Below are 20,288 nucleotides of genomic sequence, written 5' to 3' on the forward strand. Positions count from 1 at the left end.
GCCATGTTTGGATTACTGCCCATACAGTAACTGAGCAAGCACATGTTAAGATCACAAGAAATAACATTTCTGCATACAATAAATAGACTACGCTTTGGAATGGTTACCTTTACCAGGGTTATCCAATTCGGTACGGTGGGATGAAAGTGGATACAGACAAAACCCCACCCCCAATTCATGTCATAGTAGAACTTGAAGCATCCAGTAAACGTCACAGGTTCACAACTGTTCTTCTGCAGACACTGTATCATTGTCTTATGGAATTTACTGCCACTAGATACAATGGTTGCAATCAGACAGCTTTAAAAGGGGACTGTATTCATGTATTAATTAACTTTGGCCACCTCATGAACAGGAAGGGCTCCCTGGAGAAGAGCCTAATGGTGGGAGTGATTAACATGAAATAATATGGTAGCAAAGAAATGGATTGCTGAAGGAATATATCCCCAATATCGCAGAAATGGATTTCCACTGATTATTAAGTGGAAATTCTTTGAGTAAAATAGATCTTTGAGCAGAACTAAATTCCTCACATACTCAGCAACATATTTTTTACCACAGAATTGTACTGGAAAAGTTAATTTCTGGGATATGGACAGAATCCTGGGTGGGTGGAGATGCATGTGGGTCAGGTAGAACAATGAGTATACTGGGAAAAAGCTGGGACACAGCTGGGACACAGCTGATAGTATGAAAGGGCCATCACTTTCAGAAGATGGTAGCATGTGGGTAGTTCAAATTCCCTAAGGCCTACCAACAGCCCCCTTCTCTTCCTCTACCACTTTCTACTACTGTTCCCACTGTTGTATTTAATTCCCGCTCCTTTCTGCTGATTTGAGAAAGGAAATATGTGAGATAATTGGTAAGGCTACTGTCTCAGACTAATAATGGCTCCTATTTCACTTCTGCTTGACCAAAAATAGCTATTTCAGGCAACAAAGGACTGGTCTCCAAGTTACAGCACCTACACAGCAGCCCCTTAGACTGCAAGCTGTAATGTCTCCAAACATGTTGTGCTACTTATATTGCTTTATCACACGAAAGTAAGGCAAGTTGCTCAGTATATTCACATGTGGTTAGACACTTATCCCATCATCCAGTAAATAAAGACCTGTTGGTTTGAACCAGACTACTTGTGAAAATTTGAGGAAATATTTTTCAGGAGCAATGTTTCCATCCAGGCAAAGGCTAACTCACGCTGATGGTGGATGTCAGTCAGAGTAGAGGGGACAGGAAAAAGAGAGATGGCCGAGGCCATGGTTAACTAAGGAACTCTTCACTGGGAATAATGATTTCAGAACAGACTTTATTTTTCCTGTTTTGAATTGTGTTCTACAAACAGAGTAGAAGTTTATATGGCATCTTTTGCCTAAAATCCTACTATTGTCCTAATCATGGAGATTTAAGTGAGAATGGCTGAACTAGTAAAACCTCCAAATTGCGTTTTTAAAGAAATTTTAGGGCAAGATAGGGGGTGAGAACCTATTTGATATATAGTGTTAGTCATCTTTGCAAGGGATACAGTCACAGGAAGCAACTTGATTGTATTTGTAAGCTTCTACTCTCCCACCAATGCAGAAAAGGCGCTCTTTTTTGGGAACATATCTTGTTTCCTTGCAGCAGGAACATTTGTTTCTTACTTTGCGCTCTTTATCATTATACCTGCAGTGGAGGTAAAGGGAGGATGATTAGGCTAAGAAAAACAATATGTACATTGTTTTCTATTATTTTCATTTTCTTATTAAAACTTTTCCTTGCAGTTTCCAGTTTCCTTTTTAGTTTCCATTTCTGTTGGCTGTGAGTGGGAAATTCTGTCTGTAGCTTCGCAGGTCCCTTCCAACTGTGAAGACATTTTTCAGGGAGTTTATCCCTCCCTCATACCTCCTTTTTTTCTTGGGGGGGGGGAGCCTGCATTTTGTACCTGGGGTAGGCAGAGGGAAGTAATTCAATGAAGTAGGGCAGCCACAGAGCTTAGCCATGAGTATGTGGGCTCTCTTCCCCTCACACAGCTGTACACAGCATACATGTTGGGTTTCCTTCCATGCCCAGAGATACTCGGGAAGCATCATTCTCCTGTACAGAATATGCACATATAGCCTGTTTGCCCTTCAGTAGGTACCTTCTGCTGAATGCAAACGGGCAGAGGTTGGGCAGCACATCTCAATTAACGTCATGTATTTGGGGCTACTTGTATTGGACAATTCTAAAAATAAGCAGTCGCAGTGGAATATATCAGTGACGTCAGCCAGGGACCAGAGAGCTGGAGGCCATGCTGGGTCCCTGAGGGGAGAGAAGGCACATTGGGCAGGAGAGCCCTTCTGCGTGTTCTGGGCCACCAGCTTCCCATGGTCAGGGTAGCTTTATGTGAGGTGTAGTGTTGTCGATGCCTATGGGCTTAGTAGAAGGTTGTTGAGGTTTTGGGATGGGCAGTGTCAATGGAGCTGTGCTGGAGGTGGTGGGGATGTTTGCTTTCTATATGCACACATGAGAGATGTCCAATACTGTTTGGCCTCAGAAGGGTAGGAGCAAGTGTGGCCTCTGTCTTCTGTGTCTCTCCCCGCACAAGCAAAACATTTGCCTCTCTCTGCCCTCCCTAGTGACAACAACACTGCTTACGTTTAGCGTTCCCCTGCATTCTTTTCTAGCCTTTCACTATCCAGCATTGCCTTTGTGGCAGGTTGGGTATGAAAAATGCCATTAGCTGCTCTTTAGCTCAGGTAATGCAACCCCAGAAAACAATGGTATGAATGAGAAGGCCCAGCTGACATAGCATCAAAGCCTTCCCCGAGCCAGAAAGCAGACATTTAATTGGGGTGGTGGTGGAGGGGGGAGTTCTTTGGAAAGACAAATGTATCTGTGGAGGCCTCTTTGATTACATCTCTGTAACTTTCCCAATTAGTAAAAGTCCTTCTCAGATGAATCACTCTCTTCCCTTTGCTTTAATTTCCTTAAATTTGAAGGCAGGTGACAGGAAAAGGGCCACAGCTAGATATTTGCAAATATTGTTCATATTCAATTTGTATTAGCTTTATAAAGAAATGACTTGTTTTTTGTTTGAGTTCTCATTAGTATCTGCCTGCATGTCATGTAGTGGTTTGTGGGTAGTCATATAGAATAAGGTCTGGCAAGTATTAAAATCCGGAAGCAGATATTAACTATATTTTGAAAGCATTTCTGTACATTCCATCCAGGGAGAAAATAATAATAAGCAGTGGTCGTGATTTAAAAGATGCCAGCCAAATTGAATGTTCTTCATGGTTGATTAGGGTACTAATTTCATCAAGAGATGAAGCCTGGGTGAACACCATGATCTGAATGCACTTCTGTGTCAACTGTATTCATGGACTTCTTGTGCTCGAAGTACATCTATAATTAAAATGGCTGCTTCACCACCCCTTTATGCTATCAAAGTAAATCCATTTCCATGATCTCCCCTGTTCAGTTGTCACATATGGGCCTTGTGGTATAGGAATCAATATAAATCAACTTACGAGATTGTGTGTTTGCAGGCACCCTTACATGCATACATCTTGATAGATCCTTTACAATGTTTCCTGGTAATATCCATCCGCATGTGGACCAGTTGACACCTATTATCATTCTTACCTAATAGAAACAGCAAACACTGAGGACAAGTTTGCAGACTCAAAGGAGCTTCCTGACTAAGTTTAGGCACAATGACTCAATGAAATTTCATGGACTTGGTCCTACCAAAACATTGTCTAGTGATGCTCTCAGTGGTTCCAAGTCAGTTACCTGGGACTAAGGAAACACGCTAAATGGCCTGCAATCTGTGTGGCAATGGAGATAGAACAAAATGCTTTCATTTCATCCCAGCCTGCCTGCAGAACATGGTCACAACATGCATGAGCAGATTAAGGCCTTACCCCACTGGTGATGCAGGTCTATACTTTCTTCCTGAGAAGGATGAACAGCTGCCATACACCCCCCTCCCCCAATACTAGATGTCACAGCCATCACTGATGGGGAATTTCATGAAAGAGAAACTCTTCTTCTCCTCTCCTCAGGATTCTGTGGCTGATGGAGAGGGAAATAAGTTTTTGTTTCCTCCTTCCAACATAGGATTCATTTTCATCCCAATGAAGAACTGCCCCAAAGGCTCCTCCAGAGCCTTGGATCCCCTAAATTTCCAAGGGCACATGAGGAAGGATGATTTTTGTCAGTTAGCCTTTCCACTGGAGACTTTCCATCCCTCCCAAGCTATTCCGGGGGGGGGGGTGGCTCTCCATCCAGGAGCAGCCTTTCAGGGAGCAAGGTGCCATTTTAGAGCTTCTTTTGGCCATTTTGGCTCATAAAAATGGTGTGGAGGGAAGGGGATTTCAGTATGCATGTCTGTCCTTTGCACTGCATGTTTACTGTTACTGCCACAGTAAGCATGACTACTGCTTAAATCATGAAGTCAGTTTCATATTTGTGATCTGTAAGGCCACAAGCAGATGACACGTAGTAGTAGACCATGTAGTAGAGACCATGGCATGGAGAGAGGAGGAGTTCCTATTTCTTCACACCATTTTCATTAGCCGAAATGGCCAAAAGAAGCTCTAAAATGGCATCTTGTCCCCACAATGTATTTATGGGAGTGCTGTTGTCTAGTTTGGCCCTTAGTCTAGTTTAAACTGACCACATGGTCAGAAAGAGTATGCATTGCAGTTATGACACAGAGCCTACCACCACACGTAAGTGTGGGTGGCCTGTAATGTGCTGTCCCTCATTCCTACCCCTGTTCTGTGGAAAAGTCTCCCTATTTTTGTAAGGTCTGTTTTCCCACCAAGGTGTTTAAAGACTTTGTAAAAAGACTTTTCACTGTAGCCAAATTAACTAATTAAATTAAGCTTTAGCAAAAAGATAAGCAACACATTGTGTTGACATTCTATCAGTACTGATGTACGCATAACCAGTTGTATTCTTTGCTTCTCCACATAAAATGAGAAAGAACATACAAGTATAACAGCAACCGTCGCCATCATAGGTTCTTAATTCCTGTTTTTGAAATTAAAAAGGAGAGTCCAGTTAGACAAAAGGTTTGAAAGCTGATTGCATCCCCACTTCTGACTAGTTGTATTCTCTTGAGGAATTCAAACCACAGCAACACCACTGTGGCTATTTCTTTAAAAAAAAAAAGTGGAAAAATTCCAGAGGGCCTGTAAAACAGGGCTGTTCTATCAGGCCTCTGGGTGAGGCCAGGAAACTTAACTAGACACTGGCCTCCCTATCTGAGAACCTGAGAACCATCTATTCATGAGAAAAAATCTGCCCAAACACTGACCAAGCCACACCCCCCCACACACACAGAGAAGATTCTAGTTACAATGAAGAGACATCTTTTAACTTCATTTAATTTAAAAACCTAAATTAAATGTATTTGATTAAAAATTAATTTAATTTATATACTGTCTTTCCAGCAAACCAGCTCAATTTATTGAAACTGAATGTTTTAAATTTCTGATGTTACCCAAACTGAGCCAACTAGGGAAGTGTGGGATATAAGAATATGATGATGATGATGATGATGATGATGATATAAGAATGAGATATGAGGTGGCAATTGGCACTTGACTGCCTCTCAGGCTTACTGAAAAATACTGGGGGGGGGGGGTTACAGGAGCAGTCTCGCATCTCTGTTAAATCTAGAGAGTACCCACTAATTCTTAGATGGAGACACATATAATTCATCATATTGGCTGAGGAAAAAAGAGATAAAAATCCTTCCCCCAATGGAAGTCAAGTCTCAGGATGCTAAGTCCAAGTTCCTCCTTCCCTGCTAACACACAGGCATTTTAGAGGGCAAGGGAAGATGCTGGATCAGTTTGCTCTGACATAACTATTATGGTTGTAATGGTTAGACAGAACTTTTACAGTTCCACAGGGCCTTCAAGATGGAACTCTTCCACCAGGCATTCAGTTGAGACCAGGTTACAGAAGGTCCCTCCTCTGGCACTTTTTCTGGTGCTTGCTGCTTTGGTACTGATGGCTGCCTTATTATGCATATGGCAGTTGTTGTTGGCTGGTTTGGGGTTTATATTGGGATTGGGGTGGTGTGGTTTGGGAGGGTGGGAGTGGGTTCTTAATGTTATAATTGTGTTTTCTTGTTTTTTACTGTATTTTAAACTTGTAAGCTGCCATGGGCTGGCTGGACTGGGAGTAGCAGCATAAATAGTAAATAACAACAGAGTGTTTGACTAGGGGAAAATGAGGTAGGAGATGACATGGGTGCAACAATATTACTTCTGGTTGCTGTGTTCATAATAATTTCCACAACCTCTATAGGAATAGAGCATTCCTAGAACAATAGAGCATTCCTAGAGCATTTTGCAATGCTGCCTTTCCTCAAACCCCGCCTTCAAATACTTCCAGAATTGCCAGGTACAGGCCCGGCAATCTTGTCAAGAAGACCCAGGTTCAAATGCCCACTCTGCCAGAGAAGTTTGCTGGATGATCTTGAGTTACTCACTCTCTCTGTGCCTAACCTATCTCACAAAATTACTGATATAATGATAAAATAGAGGAAGTTGTAGGGTGCTTTTGGTTCCCCATTGGGAAGAAATCAGAATATAAACTGACAAATCTGGCAGAGATGTACTTTGTCACACACACACAGACATGTGTGGCAAATTTCCTGTGGTTCCCCCCAATATAAATATAAAATTTCTCTATCTATTTGCATAACATACCTCAATGCACCAGGATTGATGACGGCATTCTTTAACATTTGTTGTAAAACCATCTTTGGTACAGGTATATGTGAGACATGGATTTTCTGAGTCTTTAAATGTTTCATCAATCTGGAAAACAAGCCATGGCAGCAATATGTCTTCCTCTTCCCCTCAAAGCAAAACCGTATGTTTAGAAGCAATTCAACACACCACACTTAAAATTAGTATGATTTCATTGTTACATTGAAATCATAATTATGATAAATGAAGTTTTCAGAAATGTTAACAATTGCTAGGATTTAATGTTTTGATTTACATATTATATTTTTTGTAATTTAAAATGTTGTTGTCGTGAAACAGAGCATTTTCCCCACAAGGATCCGTGTGTATTATTCCCAGCACCATCAATGTTACTGCTTGCAGAGAAATAAGGCATTGCTGTGAATCAGTTCTTGAGCAGATGAAACACAGCACAGCATTTCAAGTTACCAAGAATGCACAAGAGGACAAAGTGGAAAGAAAACAAGGGGTAGGGTTAAGCCTCAGCCAATGTTAAGAAGTTATTCAATAAGTCTGCATTTTTAAACAACACTAAAACTGGAAGAAGAGTTGGTTCTTATATGCCACTTTTATCTCCCCGAAGGAGTCTCAAAGTGGCTTACAGTCGCCTTCCTTTCCCTCTCCCCACAACAGACACTCTGTGAGGTAGGTGAGGCTGAGAGAGCCCTGATATTACCGCTTGGTCAGAACAGCTTTATCAGTGCTGCGGAAAGCCCAAGACACATTGTGTGTGGGTATGGGAAACTTTTTTTAGCAACCAGGATAGTGCACTTCATTGAGATTACTTCTGACAAGATTGCCACAATCCATGCTGTATGTCTCCCCCCCCCAAAGATTCCATGTGCCTCCCCAAAAATATTATCTAGATCCTACCCAAATATTATTTGAAAATAGATCATGTGTCTTGCCTGACTCCATGTGTTCCCTCCAATAATGACCCAAGCCCATGACTTGTGTTTGTTGTCTTCCAGAGAAACAGCCATTACTGATCTCACTAGTTAATCCCTTACACGATACACTGTACTAAAATTTAAATATCGACTCCTGCTTTAAGGAGCAGATAGCAATAACAACTCACATAGATGACACCTTCCTCTACAGATGAGAACCACAGCTTTATGGAAGCAAAGTAACATAATTATGGTTTTCCATCCAAGGAGCTGGCTTAGCTTTGAAGCCCTAACAAGATCTGGCTTGTCAGGGCTATTTATAAGGCAATGTATTTATAAGGCAATGTAGAAGGTATCTGTGTATACATCAATCTATTTCCTTAGGGATGATTTTGTAAGATCAACACCGCAATGAACTGCATTTTTAACAATAACCCATACCACTGCAATACACTGTATGGACAATTAATGATATTTCCAAAAATATTGATTAAGAACATTCAGCCACAACATTTGCCAGAGATATGATGGGAAATCTGATCATGTATCAGTTTTCAGCAGTGAATAAGTTCTGTGTGTGTGTTTACAAGGGATTTTGTCAGCAATGGTATTTGGTATTCATAACTCTCCCTGTGATGCATCATAGTACGAAGGATATTTATCTGTTGCAATTCTCTTGATGCGTATACAAAGCTCACCGCAAATTCTTGTTTTTTAAAGAAGCATACACATTCCCCTGAAACAGTAAATATATAATTAAGTTGTCATCAAAATTCAGCTGCTGTAAATACTTTGCATGCTTTAAGCCAAATTTGAAGGCTTTGTGAACAAAATTAAAACACTTAGAACAAGCAACAGAAGACGGTTGATTGGATCAATTAATGCCCAATGTGCTGAAAAGGCAAACTTCCACTTTACCTCAAGCTCTTCTTCAGTGAAGAGATGAAAGCCAAATATAAAACAGAAGTTTTCTACAAATACATTCAATCATGGCTGGCACTGATAACCTGGCACGATTATATGGCTCAGACAAACAGAAGCACAGTTGTAAGGGAATTCTATTAAGGATAAGGAAGGTATAAACTGGCTGTAGGCCATTCTCCCCTCCCCCCAAACTGACACACAGTAGGTAGATATCCCACTGGTGGATTCCTCAAGCGGAAGGGAGGGATCAACATGTTTATCTCGAGTTCTCATAAATCTGATTTTGTTTTCTGAACAACTCTTTCCTCTGATTATATAGCGTCATTCATCTCTGGCAATTTTTTCCCTTAATTAATCTGGTAGTTAAGAGATACCATAGCTAATTGTAGGACAAGCGATCTTTTGAATTTCACTGGAATATATTAACTATGGTCCTGCAAAAGACTACTGAATTTGGCTCCTCAGTTTACATGAAAACCCTTTATACTATTATATTATAAAATCTTGTCTTGAGACAAATATTAAGAAGGATCAAGCTTCAAATATCATTTTAAAATTCCTTTATATTTAACCAGAACTTAATATCTGCAATGTCTAATATGGTTTCATGAAATAATACAGGGAGACTACAGATTGAGCCAGAAAGCTAAAAGATGGATAATTATAATATTCTGTAATCACCATCATTTATTATGCATTAAACCACCTATAGGTCTATGTCTGCAGGCTCCATATCTAAAATGGTCAAAACAAGACAGAATGGGAAATTCAGTAGACAGAAATTAATAGGTTTTCAGAAATCTTAGAGTGCAAAGAGACAACTCTCAGCTACATTGTGATCCAAAACAGAGTTATACTCCTTCAAGCTCGATTCTGCTTGGGGAGGAAGTTGAAAAGAGGGAAGAAAGATCAAAGGTAACACCCAAATGCTGAGCAGACAGGAGAGTAACATTGCTGACTAAGAAAGAGAAGGCAAAAGCAAAGAAAATCTAATTATGTCTTCTAAATATCAATACCATGATCCAACAATATCCAGGCATATTATGACAATTTAATAACACCCATGCAGAATTTGACAATTCATCCATGAAGAACTTGCTGCAAGAAAACTAGGAGGAACAAGAGATAAAAGGGAAGGAAAAGAATTCTAGAAAAAATACAAGTTTCTTGCCCAAGTAAGGAATTATATATAAATAATACAAGAAATGTGAATGATTATGAGCACATTTTAACTATTATAAATAGCAAGTCAAAAGATTCTTTGCTACGTAGCTGTGGACTAGCTGGCTAGGAGTGTGGCATATAAGTCAAATAAATAAATAAATTCCATTGTATTAGAAGGTCAGAGGAAATGAGATATGTATATTGGTTAAATAAATATATAAACATGTATCAAAATGTGTATTATATGACGATCCAATGGAAAGCTTTTTGTTTGACAGGCATTTTCATTTTGAAGTAAAATTAATGCTATTGAAATAACAATGTAATTATATAATTCCCTAACCCCAGAAACTTATTTTTATATCATCAACAAGGAACACTGCTTTTTAATTTGGAATCTTTTATCAGTTGCAGAAATGTTGGTCACCTTAATGAACAATTAAGGTATTGAAGATTTGAAAAACTGCAAAATTGGTAAAAATAAGAGAAATATCTGTAGAAAAGAATACAGCAAGTAGCAAAGTTCGGAAAGACATTGGTCACTCAAGTAAACTGCAGCAAATTTTAGAATATTTCTGTTCCTCTGTAATATTTAACATTGCTTTAAATAAACAATAAATTGATACTCCAGTATTAAAATATTTTGTATCAGGATCTTTATATGCCTGAGACACATTTTTGTAAGTAGTTATATATGTTCATACTCTTTTAAAATTAGCAGTATGTTTAAAATCAATAAAAAGTGATACCCATATGCAGAAAAAATAGGAAAGTAAAAGCAAGATCCCATAAAATGTCTTTACCTTTGTCATAAACACTGGACAATATTACAAACCATAAAAGTGACAATTTCATAGTGGTGTTTAAGGGACAAAGGCCCAGCAAGGTCACAAATGGAGTCTAAGATCTTTCAGTTTTTGCAATTTCTTTTATAAGTTACTCCTCCCCCACAATATTCTTCACACTTGCCAGCTCTACCAGATTCCTCAAGCGTCACAGTGACAGCAAATAGCTGATTTATCTCAAAACAAAAATAGTTAAAGCTCAATTAGAACCTGACAGTTTGGAACTGTTGTTTCTTTGGACTGACTCAAGGACTACACAGCTGTGCACAGTTCCTCTTGGTTGCGACACAATCCAGCAAATTGGGTACTATTGCCACAACCTGCTTGTACATCCAGCCATTAACCAAGCATCAACAACCTAGGAACTGTTCAGTCCCACCCACCCCCATCAGAAATGGCTGGGACCTACAACATTGACATATCTAGGAACATTTCCTAGATCCAGAAGGCTGGTGTTGAACTCCTATAGGTTGAGTACTGTGCCTTAGTCTGACCATGGGTCAATCTACCCTGTACTAACCAGCAACAAAGGTCTTAGCAAGGGTCTTTTCCAGCCCTGACACCATAAAGCTTTTCAAATTGAGATAGTGGAAGTGAAATTGAAACTTATACATAATAGATGTTTTCCACTGTTATGCATCCTTGCAAGTACACTCACAGGAAAACTCTGAAGTCTGCTCACAAGAACAGAGCCCACAGGAGACTGGAAGGGGTGAGACTTACCCTAAAACCAATTCCAGCTGCATAACCAAAAGTGGTGTCATTACAGTACAGGACCCTCTAGGATTCACCTGAAATTCTATGGTACACACCTTAGACTTTTGGGTGAATTCTAGATGCAGTTAAGTCACTTCAGGTTACATAGCAGTGCATGATGTTGCAGTGTCACAGGATGCCCCCTATTTCATCCCACTGCCCCACTAAGACTCATTATGCACGGGGGTTTTAGCGCACATTCGGGGTGGAATGGCGGTGACTAAAATCACCGATAATGCACAGAGCTGGCTGCAACTGGCCGCAGCTTCTGTGCATGCCGCCGAAAAAGCCACGTCAGTGAAACGCGGAAGAAAGCGCAGCTTCCGGATGACCGGGGTGCAACCAGAAGCGGCGCCCGGATCGCCGCGTGCATAATCGGTTACTCTGGGTTTTGCTGCCGTTGCGCCCCGCCCCGTGCATAACCAGTGTGCGTCGCATCTTCCCCCTCCGCGTTTTCCATGTGACCCGAAATCGCCGTTTCGGCGGCCGTGCATAATGGGCCTAAGTGCTAATGTGGATTCCCCTACTTGTGGAGCCATAGCAACTTCAGCAGAGGTACATGTTATTTTGTCCATTTGCTCACTTGTGGAGGAAAGGGGGAAATCTGTGAGCAAGGGAAGGGATGATTAACTACCGTCATACCTGCTAATTTTTTCCTGCTCCTGCCTGCCTTCCTCTCAGCTTGGCTTTCTTCTCTTTCAGGAATTCAACTGGAAAATACAGGTTAGCAAGAACTGGTGGAGCCTGGATAAATGTATTGTGGTCATTCTTTCTTTATTATGTATTTTATAGAATTAAAATATAATAATAATAATAATAATAATAATAATAATAATATTGATACCAACCCTTTCTCTTCAGACTCAGGGTAAGGTACATCATAATACACATACAGAATAATAAAATATATAAATGCATACCATGTGTTTAAAAGTCTAAAACATTTAAAACAGTTCCTTATATAAATTGCCTATTCTAGATTTCAGTGGCAGGAAAGGAGAGAGGGGGCAGGAGAGCCATAGCAGCCCCAGACGATATACAGTTGGGGCTTTGATAGAGATGCCAGCTCTACTCACTGATGTTATAGGCCTCAATCGTCCTGGTGGATCAGCTCTGTTTTACAAGCCCTGCAGAACTGTTCAAGGTCCTGTAGGACTTTGATCTCCTTTGAAAGAGTGTTCTATCAGGCTGAAAAGGCCCTGATTCTGGTTGAGGCCAGTCTGATTCCTTGGGGCTGGGAACTCTAAGCAAATTTTGCTGGGTTGATCTTAATGCTCTTTGGGTCCTGCAGTTATGATGGTCTCAGACCATTTAGGACCTTAAAGTTTATGGCTGGAACCTTGAATCAGATTCAGTCTCCAGTCTGGAGCCAGAGCAGCTGGGAGAGCACAGGTGGTTTACGTGCCCTCTACAACAGCAGCCCCACAAGGACTTGTGCAGGCCTATTCTGGACCAGCTGGCATTTCTGGAGGAGCTTCAAGGGTAGCCCTACATTAGGCTTGTGCTCCAGGGGCCCAATCCAGGCTGATTTGGCTTCGGCCCCCATTCAAGTCAATGGTATCATTGACTTTAATGGGAATTACATTGTTAGCACCGTTCCTGGGGCCTGGGGATGTGGGGGTTCCAGTTATAGCCTCCAAACTATCAGAGTAGCTCCAAGAGGCTCTTTCCTGACCCCCTTCCACATTTCACAACATTTGGACCACAGGGTCCATGTCCAGGGGTTCCGAAGGAGAGTGCCCCCATCCGCTCCATTTGATCCAATGGGACAGACTCGCCACTGGCTAGAAAGGAGAGATGGGGTACACTCTTTTGGAGGATAATTTGTAAGCCTCTTTGGGTTTTCACTGGGGGAAAAAGTGGGGTAGAAGCAATATTCCCTTTATTTCCCCCCATAGAGCACACAAGTTCATGTCCTGAGCAAAATACAACTGTTGTAATCTTAAAATGGGCAATGGGCAGTGGGAGAAACCTATGCAGCTTCAGATTGCAGCTTTTCAGAATTTCTTGTGTTAATGAGTGGCCACTCAGCCACACTGCGCATTGGCAACACTGGATAGAAGTCAAGTCAATAATTAACTAGCATAGTAATACTGTAGTCCTCCCTCAGAAGCATATTTTGTATGCAGGCAAGATCAAGAACATCCTGGTCTGTTGGTTCTGTCCACAGAGTTCTTTAGCACAGGGATCATCACAAAACGTTTTAATGCTGTTCTCCTAACCCTTGATCCCACTCTGGGAACTTATTGCTCCTTGAGCAGCAGAACTGTTTAAACCTATTGCTTAAGGCAGTGGTCCCCAACCCCCAGTCCGGAGACCGGGACCAGTCCGTGGATCAGTCGGCACCGGGCAGCGGCTCCTCCTCGTCTTCCTCCCCAGCTGCTGCCTCGGGGGCTGCCCTGTCAGGGGCACCGGTGGGAAAGCAAGTGGAGCAGGGGCTCAGGCGGCAGCGGCGACGTCTTTTGGCAAAAGACTACCCCCCTCCCCCGGGCCTCAGTAAAATTGTCAAGCGTTGACTGGTCACTGTTGATAAAAAGGTTCGGGACCTCTGGCTTAAGGGCTGAAATAAATGTTTTAGCTGCAGCGCAACACTCCTCCTTTCTAGCTTTCCCTACTTTGGGGAAAGATTCATATTGTTAACCATGTTGGTCTGAAGTAGCAGAACAAAGTTAGAGTCCAGTGGCACCTTTAAGACCAATAAGGTTTTATTCAAGGTATAAGGTTTTATGTGGAAGCACACTTTGTCAGATGCATATGAAAGCTTATACCTTGAATAAAACCTTGTTGGTCTTAAAGATGCCACTGAATTCAAACTCTGTCTTGCTACTTTGGGGAAAGTTGAAGATCAGAGGAAAATACAATTGTATCAGGGAATTGTATCAGGGAAGATAAAAAAAACAGTTCAGAGATGGCTCATAGGGAGAAATGAGATTACTATACATGGCTGTCTCCTTTCAGAAATCTGAGGACAATTAAACAGAAAATACTCTACACATCATGGAATGCACAGGTTGGACCTCACATTTTCACCCCACGTTCTGTGTAACAACCTGACATGTTCAAGTGGGTAGCCGTGTAGATCTGAAGTAGCACAAGAAAATCAGAGTCCAGTGGCACCTTTAAGACCAACAAAGATTTATTCAAGTCGTGAGCTTTCGAGTGCAAGCACTCTTGAATTAATCTTTGTTGGTCTTATAGGTGCCACTGGACTCTGATTTTGTTGATCCTGACATGTGTTGTAGGTTGTTTCTTTTTCGTTCCTTCCCACATGCATGGTGCCAGATTGAAACAATAACAATGCTGTGAATGTAGAAGGGGTTTCAGTTTCTCTCACACCTGAAACAGTCTGGGGCGTAGAGACGGTTGTACCAGATTGCTCCAGTCACAGACTATCAGAGCCAACAGACTGAAGGTGTTTTCACAGATGCCGAATCACACACTTTCAATCCACTTTGCAACTGGACTTCACTGTGTGAAATGGCAAATGGTTACCAAAGTGGATTGAAACTGCACTATTTAGCATGTGTGAAAAGTGCCCCTGGTGCAAGGCCTCTTTTTTAAAGTTTCAGCAAATGTGACCTCTGGTTACTCCAAGTCTTTCACAAGCAACATAGAATTTTTCAATGGAACCCATCACTATTTTAATTACTCAGCTGTTAAAAAGAGGGAGACGATATGAACAAGGGATATATAATGTCCCACTGATTTGTGATTACTTACCCGGGTGAGAAAAGCTTAAATGTCAAGCTATGGCTATCGCTCACTGATTTGTGCACATGCTCTCAGTAGTCTGCATTACAGGGAATGTTGTGACATCCAAGATTCACTGAACTTAAAATCATCATGCAAAACATTTGTGAATTACAAATGATTCACAAAATAACCGGTTTGTGTGAAAGATACAAAAAGTTTATTTTTTATAACAACGTACAGTTTTAAAGTTATAAATTCCAATATAAATACACTGTTTGCAATTTACAACAAGAATAAATGGGAGCGGCACCACCCTGACTACATGCAATCATGACCCCAGGCAGATAAGTATGGAAGAGATTTTTTCAGGATCTCCGGCATTAAGGCCGTACTGAGAGAGAAGAGTTATACAAAACTGTAAGCTATCCAAGGATAGCTTGGCAAATATCTCACTGAGTAAGTTGCAGATTTAGTTTAAAAAAAAGAAAACTTCTTGTGACTCCAGATTGTTACAATGCACATGGCACTGGAGTATGTGTGAGAGATTTAAACACCTCTTTGTTATCAAAACCTTCTTTAATCCTCAAGCTTACAGAACAAACTGGCAACATGGAAGGCAGAGAGGACATCCTGAAGGTGATATGCTGGTTGCATGTAATTAGAGAGGCCATATTTCTGACGACCCAAGAATAACTAAATTCTATAGTGGGATTGTACTGCAAGTGCTTAAAATTTGAGTCACATCAGAAACAGCTGCCAAACCTATTGACACTAGCTGTTTACATCAGGATCTGAACCCAACATTCTGCAAAATGCACTAACAACACAGTATATTTGCACAAGCAATTTCTACTGCTCTGTGGTTTACTTGCCCAATTACAGTACAAAATCTTCAGTGGCTTATCTTGCCCAGTTCAAGCACCAAAACATTTAATGAAAGAATTTATCATGCTAAAACCTTTAGCTTTGTTAAGAAAATAGACCTGCCTGGCATCTTGTACTTAAATAATCACTAAGCTCTAGTTAAAAAAAAGTTACAAGAAAGTGCGTGCATACATAGAAAATACAGTATGTAAAACGGAACACTGGAGTTACTCCAAACTTAGAATGCCAAAACTGACAACAGTAGCCAGGTGAAATGAATCTGGTGCTAATATTACAAAAAAGTTTGCTTCCCCTCACAATAGGTAGTGGCACTGGGAAATTATTACACTGCCCTATTGTTTGTTCATTTTATACAAAATTGGTGCATTTTACTGAGAATTTCCATTGTGCATTCCCATCACCACCACAAAATGAGCAGCTAACACAATGCCTCCCCACTTTGCCATTTAATCCAAAGACAAACCCCTCATTTTTTCTGCTAACTCTTGTCTTCTCTCAATATGTTTTCTCAGGTTTTTTACTTCATGTGTCAGGTTAATGTCCCACACAGACACACATGTCTCCATTCCTGTGGAAGAAGTCAGAAAGATGTTTTGAAATATTAAATAAAAAATACCAGCTGTATTTTTTACTGTGTGAATTGATTTTTGATAAAAGGGGTGCAAGAAAGGTAACAGACACAATAAACAGAAGTAACTGCTGATTCTATTGCTGCTTGAGTGTGCACTTAACTACTGTGCATTGCTTTTTAATATTTTGAGGTATTTATGATCTGACTCAGCAAAGTCTGCTTTGTACATAAATATATGTAATTCTCAAGATGGCCCCACCTGCAAATATAAATTCACAAATTGGGGCCACAAGAGAAGGCAGATTTTTCTCTTGACTTGTAGGGGACTGTCCTAGGTTTGCAGAAAAATTTAAATAAAACCTTGAAGGGGGGGAGGGCAGGAGACAGGTTTTAAAAAACCCTCTTTTAAATGATTCCTACATGTTGTTACCCAAACAAGAGAAGGAGAGTATGCACTATAAGATAAAGGTGTCTAGTGCTTACCTCTGCTTAATTTGTTGTCTTTACTACTTCTATAGCAGGAACCCAAAACCAGAACAACATTCTTCAGAATGCCTTTTGCCAGAGGAGAAAGAATAAAGTAAAAGCTAAAGCAACATTCTTAACCTTTCATCTGATTTTTAATAAGAATAAACCTGATATACATTCTAGACAAATTCAATATATCGGTATTAAGACAAAACAAAACAAAAACGTACTGTGTGAGTGGAAAGCACATCCATGTAAAAATGTGGTGCGGCTGATTCCCCCTCCCTTTAGCTGTAGGCCCTTCTCAACCCACCCCAGAAGTTTCTGTGGATGGCTCCCCATCTTTTGGTGAACCCAAGAAATTGCAACTATGGAGAGGGGGGAAACAGAAAAGTCACTCTGTGCAGGTAAGAGCAATTTCATAACATGCTGGCTGAGTCTTAGTAATTCTATAAAATAAGAAAAAAATCAAGTATGTCACAGTTAAGCTACATAAGAGAGTTATGATGCAGCTCTCAAAATTTCTATATTTACTTTACAACAGTTGCAAAGAGTACTGAATTTGATCTGAGCACGGGAGAGGTAGCAACACTTAATGATTATCCATCCTGCCCTGTATTCCTGATGAAAATTGCCTGCCTGAAGCTGCTGTTACTATTACTGTTACTGTTACTGGTACTTGTATGTTTCAGTAATATTTATTTTGATGATTTGATTGAAGTTGTATCTCTTTGATATTTAATACCCTCTACCCAACTTTCAAAGTTGCAAAGACTTGTGCCTCAGGCTGCCCTTGTTTTGGCTTGGGGGAAGAGAACATTTGCTTGCAGCTAAAAAGATATAGAAAACAACACTTCTGAAGCTAACCAAAGCTGACAGATAAATAAGCTCATAAATAAATTCCCCAAATTTATTACAAATATCCTCAGAAATGTGTGTGGGCTGGTAAGCCTGCTGCTCTTGGTCTGGGGTTCAATTATGAATGGGAAGAATCCCTAATAAATCCTTCTGCACAGCATGAACAGAAAATTGTGTGTGTGTATGTGTGTGGGGTGTGTGTGTGTGTGTGTGTGGGGGGGGGGCTCAGAGCCCTGAGTCCACCTAAAACCCAACACCACCAGGGGAGCAGTGTTCACCATCCAGAATAAATGAATGTGTTCTGCTTCTAACAAGTTCCCTGCTTCTTCATCTAACTGTCAACACCCAACAGAGGAGAGGATGAGGTGCTGAGCTGAGGGTATATATAGCAGAATGGGAACTCTTCCGTTATTGGCAACCAGCACTGCCTGTTAAGTTTGGAAGAGCCCCTACTGACGTTTCCAAAGCTGGAGAATTCTGCTGCCCTGCCCCCATTCCTTTGATGTTTCGTAAACATTTTGATTGAGTGGAGACTGTTTGGAAACGTGTCCATACATGAACACCCTGAAATTTCTTGGAAAGTTCAAACTGGTTGATCTGCCACGAATTTCAGTTCACAAACCTGCCAAAATTTGTCACAAACTTTAGTTCATAAACCAGTTTGTGCCTATCCCTAGGTTATATACCAAGATTTAATTGTCAGTATATCACACTGGGCATGTGTACACATGGGAGGGTGATTTATACATTTTACTGGCAAACCCAATGATTTCAAGAGAACTTATTTCCCAGTAAGTGTGCTAGACTGCACCCCTGAGGCTGTAATGACTGCATGCTACTTTCACTGAAGCCTGGACCAAGAACACTGGCAAATGCTGTACACATGTGGGTGAATGTCCCAGGCAAAAAGCTTTGAACTTTGATGCTGGCCCCACGAAGCGCCAAAGTAATCTGACCCAAAACAATCACTTCACTTGTTCTGTTTCATGGTGTTTCATTAATGTGATCTGAAATGAAATTCACCATGGGGGTGGATTACAGGAAAAGGCCTTAAAAACATACTCCTAAAAATCAGCAGCAGGAGGGCAAACTCCCACCAACAAAACATTATCAACCAATTAAATTTATCAATTGCCATCAAAGCAAATATAAAAGCAAACTCAGTACAATGTTAAAATACTTTCTTCCTGCTAAGTTCCTTACTCTCTCCTGATTTATTTTTCTGTCACAGAATAATTATTTATAAGGCCTTGGGCTGCCCTCTGCTTTGTCTGGTTTTAAGAACATACACATTTGGTTGCATCTGAAAAATAATTACTGAGTAAAACTGATAAAAACAAAAATGAGTGGACAGATGAACTGGTCAAAAGGCTGTTAAACTTCAGAACATGTGAAGTATAAGCCCTTTACTTAAAACCATTATTTTTCTGAACATTCTGGAGAAAGCAAAGTTTTAAGAATTATTAATGTATCCAATTTTGTAATTTTTAAAAGAAGGAAAGGTCAGAGTTGTCAGAGAGACAAAAAACATTGAATGTTGCTCAATGTATCCAGAAAGACCGCTCTATTTGTCTGCAGCAAGGAAAGCAACAACCAGTTTTGTAACACCTTTAAGACAACCAATTTATTTATTTCATGAGCCAGATTCCACTTTGGTTGCATGAAGACAAACTATGTGCAAGCAAGCTCTGCTTTGCTTGCTGCTGCAAGCGCACAAACATTCACAGCTGTGACACTGTTTCTGCGAGACTCAGTGCTTTCCTCTCCCCCTTCCTTTTAAAAGAAAATTATCAGTTGTCAGTATACTCTTGTAATGTAATCAGACAAAAGCTCACCAAGGAAGAAAGTAGTGAACAGGAGGGGAAAATGGTACTAGATGTGGGAACTGAGAAAAGATGCACTGCCCCTTTCACACTTTTCTCAAATCTACTTTGGGGATGACCTCCCAGGAATAATTGGATCAAAGCAGATTTGGGGAAAACAGCAGCAGAGTTGAAGGAAATCCTAGAAGGTTGGTGGAAGTAGGACAATGTTCCATGGAAGCTAAAATTCAATCCAATGTGGTGGGGGTAGGGACTGACATGGAGCAAGAGCTCTGTGCAGAAGCAGCCATTGTCAGATGCACAAAATGGATTCTGGCTCACAAAATGTATGTCACAATAAATCTATGCATCTTTAAGGTGCCCCCAGAGTATTGAAAAAGGCACTGCCATTCTGCTATGCACTAATTTTCTATAACATTTATTCTCCAGTTGGTCTCTGCATGTTCTTACAAGGCTGTATAACAAGGCTGCATGCAGGGGACTGGACAGGTGCAGGCCAGCTACAGAGAAGGAGTTTCAAACACTTTCTAGTGTTTTCCAAGGCTCTCAGAGCATTCTTCCCCTCTCTGGTTCATGCTGTTTCTTTCCTGCCCAAATGGTCACATGACATAGGTGGGGAGACCACTCCTCCCTCATGGAGAAAAGAGGTCTCCCAGCAGTGGAACCCACAGTGGGGA

General features: G+C 40.8%; 2 protein-coding genes across 2 annotated transcripts in view; both read right to left on the minus strand.

The window, feature by feature from the left end:
• Nucleotides 1-1,286: 1,286 nt before the first annotated feature.
• LOC143837838 (integumentary mucin B.1-like) lies at nt 1,287-10,786 on the minus strand. The gene is made up of 6 exons (XM_077338195.1): nt 10,516-10,786; nt 8,323-8,360; nt 6,693-6,803; nt 4,962-5,001; nt 3,492-3,606; nt 1,287-1,662 (listed from the first exon to the last, which is right to left on the minus strand). Exons 1-6 carry the CDS (start codon nt 10,565-10,567, stop codon nt 1,500-1,502), a joined length of 519 nt encoding a protein of 172 aa, XP_077194310.1. The 5' UTR covers nt 10,568-10,786; the 3' UTR covers nt 1,287-1,499.
• A 4,414-nt stretch (nt 10,787-15,200) lies between these two features.
• The window catches only part of LRRK2 (leucine rich repeat kinase 2), an 82,587-nt gene continuing 77,499 nt past the window's right edge, over nt 15,201-20,288 (minus strand). Inside the window, exons 50-51 of the mRNA XM_077338190.1 lie at nt 16,946-17,017; nt 15,201-16,459 (exon numbers count right to left, since the gene is read on the minus strand). Of these exons, the coding sequence (XP_077194305.1) occupies nt 16,338-16,459; nt 16,946-17,017 (194 nt within the window). The 3' untranslated portion in view covers nt 15,201-16,337. The remainder of the gene's footprint in view (nt 16,460-16,945; nt 17,018-20,288) is intronic.

Source organism: Paroedura picta, chromosome 5 (assembly GCF_049243985.1).
Source record: "Paroedura picta isolate Pp20150507F chromosome 5, Ppicta_v3.0, whole genome shotgun sequence".
Classification (NCBI taxonomy): Eukaryota; Metazoa; Chordata; class Lepidosauria; order Squamata; family Gekkonidae; genus Paroedura; species Paroedura picta.